Raw genomic sequence first — 11,625 nt, forward strand, 5'->3', positions numbered from 1 at the left:
TATATATATATATATATACATATATATATATACTGACAGTAATCTAAGCATGTTAGACTACCACATCCCATACTGGGGCGAGATGGCTCAAGTGGTTAGAGCGCGAATTTACTGACCGGAAGGTCCGTGGTTCGAACCCGACCTCCGCCACCCGACTTCCCCTGTCTAGACTTGGGCAACCTGACAGTATCCCAGCCCTCATGCTTCCTTCGGGTGGTGGGGGCAGCTAGGCACCGAAAGGGCGCTACAGCTGAACGACGATTATTACATCCCATACGTTTACTTCCCTCCAGCGCCAGACCGTACGATCTGCCAAAGAAGCTTGCCAAAGAAAGCGTGATGTAAGTCAGGCAACCTGAAGGCAGATTGGTTTGAACATAAGCCGTATGCATTTGTACCCAGACAGATTTAGTCAGCACTTACCGCCTTTAGACAAAATCGGTAGCCACTGAGGAGTGAGAGTCTAGATCTGAAACGTGGCCTAAAACTCAAAACAGGTATCTGCGTATTATAACCTCCAGCTTGTGAATGTTGATGAGTCGCGTGTGAAAACACTGCCATAGTGATGAAGTCCCAAAGACCAGTGTGCTGCTGACTATGGATGTAGTACATTCCTCGCTGCTTTAGGCTCAAAGAACCAGACGACCCTAGTCATGCATCACAATCGTTCACTTTGCTTACGAATCCTCCAGGGCTTCTGAAAACGACGTCCGAAAACGGGTAAATAGCGCATGTAACTGGCTGCTTGTGATGGTCTCTATATTTGGATGCAGAGAGTTCATGCGTCATCCCTCCGTTCGCAAATCAAAACCTCAAAACAGCAGGTATTCCAAAGCACTGAAAGGACATTCACACGAAGCATCAAGGGGATAATATCTGTGTGTAGGAAATCCACGACATGGAAGGAGTCTGGTATCAGTTGTTTCAAGGTAGCCGTCTTCATTGACCACGCCAAAGTGCCAATTCTTTCCGTAACTCTGATACCAAATCGTCGTACGGCACTTCACGCTCCGCCCGCGTTGAGACTACTCGTAATTTGACAACACCGCGTTGCAATTCACCATCACCGAGGATAACAGCAAACGGAATTCCAGTGGACTCACAGTACTGAAGCTGATCCAGCAGTTTTGGGTTGCTTTTGTGTGACATCGTAGTCTAATTAACAGGGAAGAAAAAAGCAGCGGAACAGTAAACCGTTGCACCATTGATTCATGAAGGTTAGTTGCGAAATATTCGATCCGATTGATTTTTTTCGACTACGAAAATCAAACCGAAAGATGAAACTCAGATGTGAGAGTTATGCCTTCTGAGCTAACTGGTCAAAAAGGGCCACTGGTGATGAACGAAGCAGTTAAGATAGCAACAACCATTGATTTTAGATATCTGCACGCTTGTCCGTTTGTTCGGCGGTAAACTGGGTGGCTGCCGTCTTCTTGGTTTATCACCAATCCTACGAGGCCTGAGTTGCTGCCGCACGTTGCCCACACACGCCTTAGCCTAAGACAATGATTATGGTTTTACAAGCTCTATAGCAAAACAATTGTCCTGAAAGCGATGGATTGCACTGAACAGTATACACGCAAGCAGTACACCAATAGCAGTTTACGTAAGCACGGACGAATTGGAGTAAAACCAAAGGCAGACAACACCTACTAATCTATGCTTGGATGACCTGCAGCATCAAGTAAAAACGGACTGCAACCCTCGACACTCAGACCCTAGTGCTTGAACAACAGAATCATCACAACATATGGCACTTGATCCTGCTTCGATAAATGAATTTCTAAAGCCAAGGGTTTGATACAGTTGAACAATGAAATACTGAAGCTGCAGGCACCACGAAAGCTCCTCAATTAACCGCCAGTGAGCCACTGTGGAACTACTCGGGAGACAGACAGTTGCGTATTCTTTTGACCTTTATGGAAGTCGATTGACGCCATACCATCCGACTACAGTTGAGCTGCCGAATTAAAGTACTCAGCTTCAGGTTGATCATTGGGAGCCACTAAATCTTTGCTTTAATTCAACGACAAGTGAAGTCCCCGCATGATTTATGTGCATACAAAAGCAACACAAATTGTTGTGAAGCTTGAAAGTGAACGTCGGTGCAATTATGAAAACCCAACAACACAGATTCCACGCACGAGGCTATTTCGGAAGTGTTGGACATCAATTGGAAATCACCTTCCATGTTGCTAAGTGAATGCAATCAATGAAAATCGTCTTGCGTGACCACTGAGGAACACAATATGCGGATATGAACAATATAATCAATTGATTCCCGTCAATACAAAGAAGTGGGGGAATAGTTGAGCACACATCAACCGGAGCATCTACAGAAGTGAAAGCTAACAGAATATGTTTTCAATCTACCAGCCTCTACTTAATAATAAACTATCGTAGGTGAATACAGAATCATACAGCGTACAGGACACCCTGGACACCACCCCTGGACAAATAACAAACCGACGATACGTTTCAGGGGGGCTTGTCGCTGACGAGTGGCTACGACAAACTAGTTGTGGGAAACATAAGAAGATGCCCATGCCGAATTGAAACCGCACTAGTAGACCTTGGCCCTTACATCCTTCTAGTGAATAGCAAGCAAAACCAAACATATTTCAAGGATATGATACTAGCATCGATTATTAAGAGTTCACAAGAAAGTGCATATACCATTGTGGTGCCCATGTTGTGAAAATCACAACTATGATACTCCTTCAAAGCTTAGATGTCATGCAACACGGAGGCATGAGGCCTGAGACACTGCTAGGTTTCCCGATTCCAGACAGGAACAGTCGAAATGCAAGTCAGCAGATCTGCACCCTAACCACCGATCTATCTCCGGCACAGAAGTTATATTTCAAGCGAGATGAAAAACGAATATATGACTTAAGGGTCATTCAATTCTTACATGAAAACAAGAAATTTGGTCGAAATGTGGAACAGGGACCCTTAGAAGGAACAACTTTGGTCAGGCCGCCCAAGCGGCTTTCATTGGAGGGGGCACTACAATCCTGCTAACGTACCTACATCCTACCGCTAGTTTTACAACTAACATCATAGTCAACCTTCAGAGTATCGATAGAGGCAGTCAAATACTATATCCTCCTAGCCATTCCTAATGACGGATCCAGATTTACTGGGGTTGCGAATATCCAGAAACGAAGATGTTGTAATGTGAATCCTGGAAAGGCTTCCAATTTGGTACAGTTAGGAAACCTCCCCGATAAACTGGCTGACTGTCTTACACCAGCCATCACACTAAGGTTTCATGGTAACGATACCTATCAATAATACCTACTGCTCTCCTATCGCCTGCCTTCCCACTGGGGTTGTTGCTAACGTCTTTCCAGCCCACCATTGGCTGACTGGTAGTTGTTGATCAGAAACATTTACAGGGTTTGAAAAATGTAGAAGTTAGCTCGGACAAAATGGAACCAAGCCTGTGTCCGCCAGGATTCACATCTGTCCCGATAGTACAACACGCCAAAAACACCCTTCACAGGCCGAAACGATTGAGTTCAGTGTATGTGGGATATACCACGTTGGAGAATAGAACCTAACGAATTCATAGCATTAAAAAACCGCTCAGCCTAACACCTTTTCGATGCAGAGCTGACATGCCACCCGAAGATAGCACGAGGGTTGCCATACTTCCCAGGAATAGTCTAGGTTGAATTGGGACCAAGACCCTTCCGATCAATAAGTTTGCGCCCTAACCACTGAGTCAGCACGGATTCGATTCAGTACCCAAAGATCGAGGGTTGCCATACTTCCCAGGAATAGTCTAGGTTGAATTGGGACCAAGACCCTTCCGATCAATAAGTTTGCGCCCTAACCACTGAGTCAGCACGGATTCGATTCAGTGTGCGAGGATCAAAGTAAATGGTCAAAGTAAAGCAAGGTGGTTCACAAAAGGCTTATTTCTCACGGTTGACATGGTGTCACAGAAACAGAGGCTAGCACTGGAGAGAAGGTAATTGAAGAAAATTTACCTTTATTTTTGCATCCCATAAACGACGGCAACATTCCAACCGCTGCAAGATTAAACCTTTGTGAGCACCTGCGACCATTACCTCGGTCTCTGTGGGACGAACACATTTGTTTTTGGTAGCTTGTGACCCAGCGGTTGCGAGAGCCTCACTTATGGCTAATAGTCGTTCCACGCCGAAACTAACACCTACACAGGGGACTGGAGTTCCCGATAGGTCGAACATGCCAACTAGTCCGTCGTAGCGACCGCCCCCGGCAACACTGCCAACAGCCAAGGGTTCACCTGGGATTGGTGTGTCAGTATCATTCATGGCGTCTGGTTCGTGTTTGGATTTCTTCTTTTTCTTTTGTTTTTTCGAGGAGGGATCAGAGGTTGTAGTCATCGTTGCTGTTGGTATGGTCTCCTTTGCCGACGGTGCTTTTGGATCATACGTGAAACCTACAAGCAGTGTGTTCATAAAAAGTATCTCAAAGGTGTATGTTGTGATCAAAGTGAGGAGGTAAATCAGTGGGTGGAAAGGCTATTTTCATTGACCACTTCAATTTCTAAAAAAACCCTGGGGAACTCCACAAGTCCGGTCTCTTCGAAACAAGCAGTTGAAAAAAGATAAAATCATCACGCCCGCCGAACTATTCACTTTTCTGGGGACTGGAGCTAAGAAACGATGTCCGGAACAATTAAATTCGTCAACACCCCCAGAAAGAACTTGTTTCATTGTTGAAACGAGAAAACCTGAAAGAAGCGTAGACAGAATATGTCGGGAGGGGCATTGAAAACTTAAGGTGCACTGGATGTCAGCATTTGCTACTCCAGTAGAATGTTGAAAACGACACTTCGGTACTTCGTTTGAGGCCTTGGTTAAGAGTACCATTCGTAAACACTTCCAGGGGCAAGTTACTGGAAAACTGAAGCAAGAATACCACGTTGCGCGCCAAACCAAAACTGGCGACTATTAGCCTTAACGAAATTCTTAATAAACTTCGTGATAACTCTACACACAACGACCCTCTCCACGCTATGTGGTAGGGAAACGATTCAAAAACTAATCCACTGACCTACATGGACAAGTGGCTACAACATCAGTTAGTTGGGAAACCGACTCATCTTTCCGTAAAAGCTGACCGAAGTTAAGTGAAATAGAAGCTTGTCAGTGTTTAGCCACGTGGTCAAAGCCCCACAGAAGTGAGAAATTACGCATGCATATAAAAGTGAACAATTTTAGTTCTCATGTTTCACTAGCTTCAAAATACCACAAAAAGGCTCTTGAAAGACTAAGATATAGCAAGGGCGTTCGGAAATCTTCAACAATCCCCAAAGGAGAGCCGAATAAGATAAATGAAGATTCTTAACACGAACAAATCTTTACCTGTGAGAACAGCTTCGTAAATGACACCGGTATAATAGTCTAGTCCACGAGCCAAACTGAGGTCAAAACGAACGCGATCGGCTATACCGAGGGACTCGCAATAGCTCAACAAAAGCCGGATATCCACCAACGCATTTCGAGCCGACTCTTGCTCCATTAGGCAAGTGTCCGCCTCCAACCGGTCGATAAGGTCCGTCCCACCAGTAAGTTGAACGTACCCTCCGATTTTGTCCACCGTTGCCTTCGGCAGTCCTTTTTCCTCACAAAGCTCTCGCTCTACTTCGGACCAGGGAGTCTATATGAATCGGAAAAGACAAACTGAAGGACCACATTGTGGATAATAAGGGTGATAGAAATTATCAGCAAGCTGTCCCGCGTTTCCAAGCCTATTAGGCAAACAAGCTCCCACTATTTCTCCCAAAAACCGGACGCACGCTTTTTTGTTCCCGTCCTGAGGCCAGAAAACTGAGATTGTTATGGGTAGCTGAACAATAAGCAAACGCGATGTTTACAGTAATTTTAGGTAAACAAAACCAAATAACTGCTCGAGATGAGCAAAGACTGCAATATCGTTGGGCCATTTGGCAAATCGACAGATAGCAGGGACTCAGGTTTACCAGATGGAGCTGATGCGTCAACAGGAACCGGTGTTTCCTGCGCAGTGCGGAATTTTAAGGAGGATGGGAGCGACAGAGAAAAACAACGATTGTTGTGTCCTCTGGAGTAAACTTCAGAAAGTGTCTCGTGTTTCACCTTACCGCAACAGTCAGGTCAGGTACATAAAAACGTGCTTACAATCCCGAGTGCTACGACCGGAACGATGGGGAAATAGAAAAAACCAACTTTCTATAAATGACTGTCGAACAAGTACAGTAATCCTCCAGAAAAACTGAACACTCTGCACATGACAAAGCTTAGCAAGACATAACAAGCATAGTCAGTAAAGGAACACCAGAGCGATAAAGAGAGTAGAGAGAAAGAACCACATAAAGAGCACACCATAAAGACTGCTCTGTAAGGACAGCAGTAGATTTCGCAACTCGCGGTCAACACAACATATCCAACGAGCGAACTAAATGCCCCAGCTTTGTACAGACGCGCATTTAGCGGTGGGTGTATCGTGTGAAATATTTAATTTACTGAGAGTGGAAGCTTGTTCCAAGTCTTGCGAGGGAGATTTACCATGTTGCCAATGAGTTGTACTGAACGGTCGCATTGATGTCGTTCTTGTCTGGGCGAGCTAAGAGAACCCAACATAACCGACGAAGCGAAAACTCGTGTTGTGACAAGATAAACAGTTGTTACGATGGCTGATCACTACGTTGTCACAGCATAAAACTCTGGAGACAAACTTCCTGAAGAATCCACGGCCGGCCGCATTCATCGCCCCCTCAACCAATAGGCTAACACCCTTTTCCCGTATTGGTATTCGTATGACTACTATGTGTCTTTTTACCAAACCAAAATAAATGTAGTCTGGGATAGTTTTCATTTCTAAACGAGGACTAAAAGTACAAACAAAATGTAGCGTGAATATAGTCTCAGAAAGGTTCGAAATACAGTCGGTAGACTGAGTGCTGGGCAACCTTTCGCTTTTGACACAAAAGACCAATGGACTAGGTTACAGGGCTGGTCAAGTTTTAAGGTAAAAGGAGAACCAACCATCAAGATATCTTCCTATTGGCAGGCTAAGCCAGTCTTAGGCGCTGGTTAAGGGATTTTGTCTTTAGTGTGAAGCGCCAGCAAGACAAACTGGCGTTGAACCATGCCAACGGCATTCTGAACTATCAAGTAGAGTCAAAATTATACCTGGTGAAGAAGCTGAACGACAGCGAATCTGAGGCGAGTTCTCTCCTGTAGCTTCCATCAAAACCCAAACAGTAAAATCTAGCTGAAGTAAGACCCAGTGATGATACAAAAGCAAGTAGAACATAAGGTTGACGGAAACTCGCGGGACTGCGCCTACCTGATGAGCCCCAAGAAGGGCTAAACCGGTCGTGGGCTGTCGAAGAGTTTTCAGCAGCCTTGTGAGTAGTTTCCTTTATGAAAAGATATACTGCATACTTCAGGGAAAAGCACAAATGAAGCCTTCTAGGGATTACTTCGAATTTCTGGAACTTTCACTAGTTGGTCAAATGTGTGCAGGAGCTATGGATCCAACAATTACATCGGATCTGTAGAAACCATCCCGCAAAGCGGTCTCACTTTTGAAGAACCTATTGAAATACACCTAGAAAAACCAGTTGGAGGTAGTAGCTTCTAAAAAGTGGTTATTCTATAGGTGGATAGATGTACATCACAATGAGAACACAGGAACGCCAACAGCTGCTCAATCACCAGTAGCTGTTCATGAAAAAAACCTTGATGAAACGAGTGCGCATAGCCAGAAAATGGAGTTTATAACGGAGTTTTATAACGGCGGAAACCGAATTGCCAAAAACCCGTATGTACAAAACCCAGGAACTCACTTTGTCCAACTTGTCCACAGCAGAACAAGTGGCGTTGAACTTCTCCGCGGGCACGTCACATGCTCGAAACAGGCCATCCAACAATCGCCTGTGATTGACTTTGATCACAAATTCTCCCAGAGCCAGTTCGGATAACACTTCGTAAACGATCCGTAAACATTCGACATCTGCCAGCATCGGACCATACTCACCAGCAATGTCAAAATCCTAAGATAAAATGTCGGCTTTTTTGACAGAAAATACCTTTTTCTCCATAAAACAACGTATCGTGAATGGAATAATGTATGTAGGTAACTGAAGGGGTTATCGAATTTTTACTTCAATAGCCTTCTTCCTGTCCTATTGTAACCGCCTGGATCAGTCCACACCTAAACAAGGAAGAGTGGATACGAATCTTCCTCTTACTATGGCCCGTCACGATACATACACTTGCCTACCAGTGTAACCGCGGGTACTACTGATGGGACGTACGAGTAGTGTATGATTTTCTCATAATTCCGCCGCGCGTCTAATGGAAGGTGGAATTTACTACGGAACCTGTGAAACTGCTTTGCAGCGTTCATTAGAACTGCGCGATTGTCAGTGAACATCTAAGAAAGTTCTAGAAGACGCGTGAAGATGTTCAGTTTTTAAAAACTGACAATGCACTCAATGCGCCTAGGCAACGGGTCGGCCCAGAACGAGTTCCTGATCATCCCAGACATAGAGCAGATTTTGCCGCAGAATCCGTGGTTGACCCAAAGCGGGGAAAACTGGCGACAAAGCATAGCTCAGTCAAGCTCGAAGGTTAACCAAGCACTGCGGTGAGCTAACTGCAGGTCCGGAAGGTTCCGTCTTGTAACGTGCGCACTGTTCACAGGCGATGAAGATCCGTTTGGATTCTGCTCGCGACCTGAACACGAAATTCCTCCCTCGTCCGAGTGCTTTCGACCTTAGGGCCTCCCGTCCGATGCCGCTCCATCTGCGGGCGGAGGTCCACAAACACGTCCACGAGACGCCGAAAAATGGAATAATCGAAGAAGCCAACACAACACCCCCGTTGTGCTTGTAAAGATGAGCGGAAAAACCGGTTTTGCGTAGGTTTCCCGTGGCTGAATGAAACGATCGCTGTCCCTACGGTTACGGAAATTTTTGACCCCATCCAGCATTCCGATATTTTAGTGTTTGACTTGCGTTCCAGATACTGGCAACCATCTATCAAGGCAGAGGACCGGGAGAAACCGGCGTTCACGGTTGGGAACACCCAATATGAATTTAGCCGCACACCCCCTGGTTTGTCGGAGGCACCATTCACATTCCGGCGCTTGATGCTTTGTTTGACGATTGGACTACAGAATGCTGCCGTGTACGGAGACGATATCGTTGTTTATAGCAATTCAGAACCACAGCACGTAGCTCACTTGAAGGCCGTATTGAAGCGTATCCGGGATGCTGGCCAGCGGATAAATGAAACCAAGATACAGCTCGCTAGAAGTTCGGTTACACTGCTTGGGCATAAAGTAAATGAGGGAGAGGTTAGCCCACTGCCGGAAAAAAACTGGCAAAGATCGAGGACTGTGCTGTTACCAAATCAAATCGGCCCCTACGGCAGTTTTTTGGACAAGCAACATACTACAGCCGGCTTGTCAAGGAGTTCAACACGATTGTTGCTCCACTGTACGACTTGCTCGGGCGAAATCGGTAATTCGAATGGACGAGGGAAGCACATGTCGAAGGTCGGACGTTGGGCCAGCAACTGCTCCTCAAACTGCCAAGGGTCCGGGAGATGTTTATTGTCGCGACGGACGCTGGTGACCGCCGTATCGCCGCAGTCCTAAAGCAGAGGAATGGAGTCATCGAACATGCTAGTCGTGTTCTAACGTGACTAACGCTGAGCGGAAGTGCTTAATTATTGTGAATGTTTAGCGACCATCTGAGGCCATACTTGCTAGGACAAAGACTTCATTTCGCGACCGATCACAAACCTCTGGAATGGATCAGGACCACCAGAGATCCTCGAGAAAAGCTCGCGCGCTGGACATTCCGGTTGCAAGAGTACGAGTCCACAATAAAGAACGTACCAGGGAAGGAGAACCATCTGGCTGATTGGCTGTCAAGACCAGATGCAGATGAGACCCTTGGATCAAGATTGGTGCCAATAGTCTCGTCATCGAACTGGATCCCGGAAGGTTGATACAACTTCAGCAGCAGGATCCTGTGTTACCAAAGGTTGCAACCGCCTTGTTGGATGGAAGGAGTATCGAGAACGGAGAGGGAGACAAGGAATTGGAAATGTTCCAGAAGCACTTTCATTGGCTGAATCCGGGTGAAGCTAGCATCACTTCCTGGGACGTCATCGAATCTGATGTGCTACCCGTGAGACGGAAGCTGATCGTCGAATGCCACGAGATGGCACAGACAGGGTGTACCAAGACGTACGACTTACTTGGCAGAGGGTCTACTGACCCGGAGTGAGAAGTGAGGCGATGGATTATGTGGTGCTCTGTAAGCGGTGGCAACTGATGAAAGGGGATATTGCAGGAGTAACACATACCATGGAACCCATTCCGGTTTCTGTAATCGGTGAGTTATGGTCCGTTGACGTCATGGGCCCCATTCCGGTGACGACCAGCGGAAATCAATATACTGTGGTAATGACAGAACACCTGTCGAGGTGGGTCGAGGCGGCAGGCATGACGACAATCAGTGTACTGGTAATGCACCACATCGTGGCCAACCATGGGGTGCGGAAAATGAACCTCACGGATCACGGGCCTCGCTTTAAGAGTGAAGAGTTTAGGAGTTGCTTGCAGAAGTAGGGTATTAGACTGCTAAGCACGGCACCATATCACGCGCAAACTAATGGCCTAACCGAACGCAATACCCGAACAATCAAGGGAGTGGCTGGTGGTTGGAGGTGACTGGGAAGTGAACCTGCCGGTGGTGTTACTAGCTCGTCGTGCTTCCGTACAGCCAACCACAGGCAAGGAGGTGACTGGTGAACCTGCCGGTGGTGTTACTAGCTCGTCGTGCTTCCGTACAGCCAACCACAGGCAAGTCCCCGTTCATGCTGATGTATGTACGACATCCGCGCCTGCAATGATCCCGCGGGCTACACTGGCTGGAACTTCGTTTCACAAGGTGCAACCATGTCAGGAAGGCCAAAAGGGAGCAGCCAGACCAAGAGCAGCGAGACCCCACACTACGAGTAATCGTGGTACGAGGCGGTCCGGGGGTAAAGTCTCTGCGACAGGAGTGTGAAGGCAGTAAGGTGTTTCCCTCAGGCGACCAGCATGTCCATATTTATAGAAGCAGCGATGCTGCCTTCCCCCGAGGAAGGACGGGTAAGTAAAAGTCGGCCCCAAAAACCGCACACTCCGATCGCCCAACGGTTGAACGTGAACGCCGGCGCATTATCCAATACGGTCGAAATACTTTTAAAACCAAAGAGCCCGGTGCTGCTCAAAAGGCACCTGCTGTGCGCAGCCACATCAGGAATGAGACAGTAATGCCTTATCCCCTGCGCCCTCGGGTTAGGCCAACCCCATGCAGCCGAGCAGGTCAGACTGTTGAGTCGTCGCCTCCGGGTAGGGTCCCCAAAGAAGACCCTACATTTTCCCACAACCTCGTGGGACAGACTTTTGAGTCAGAGGCTAGGGTCAGGGTCCACGACCAAAAACCTACGTCATCCCACTGCCTTGTGGGTCAGACTTTTGAGTCAAAGGCTCAAGGTGGGGTACCTCAACCAAACCCCCTTCCTCGGCCTGGGCAACCGGGAAGTATCATTTGCCCGCGCAGTTCAGCGTCCACCGATG

At 47.0% G+C, this 11,625-nt stretch overlaps 2 protein-coding genes across 2 annotated transcripts in view; one reads left to right on the plus strand and one right to left on the minus strand.

Annotated features, from left to right (window-relative positions):
* Positions 1-724, plus strand: part of T265_04924 (hypothetical protein) — a gene marked incomplete at both ends in the record, with an annotated part of 4,640 nt that extends 3,916 nt beyond the window's left edge. Inside the window, 2 exons of the mRNA XM_009169792.1 lie at positions 294-341; positions 628-724. Of these exons, the coding sequence (XP_009168056.1) occupies positions 294-341; positions 628-724 (145 nt within the window). The remainder of the gene's footprint in view (positions 1-293; positions 342-627) is intronic.
* Positions 725-733: 9 nt separating this feature from the next.
* T265_04925 (hypothetical protein) overlaps positions 734-11,625 on the minus strand; it is a gene marked incomplete at both ends in the record, with an annotated part of 20,746 nt that continues 9,854 nt past the window's right edge. The window contains 5 exons of the mRNA XM_009169793.1: positions 734-1,155; positions 3,999-4,435; positions 5,364-5,658; positions 7,832-8,038; positions 9,444-9,644. Coding sequence (XP_009168057.1) covers positions 940-1,155; positions 3,999-4,435; positions 5,364-5,658; positions 7,832-8,038; positions 9,444-9,644 — 1,356 coding nt within the window. The remainder of the gene's footprint in view (positions 1,156-3,998; positions 4,436-5,363; positions 5,659-7,831; positions 8,039-9,443; positions 9,645-11,625) is intronic.

This window comes from Opisthorchis viverrini (genome assembly GCF_000715545.1).
Source record: "Opisthorchis viverrini unplaced genomic scaffold opera_v5_90, whole genome shotgun sequence".
NCBI classification, from domain to species: Eukaryota; Metazoa; Platyhelminthes; class Trematoda; order Opisthorchiida; family Opisthorchiidae; genus Opisthorchis; species Opisthorchis viverrini.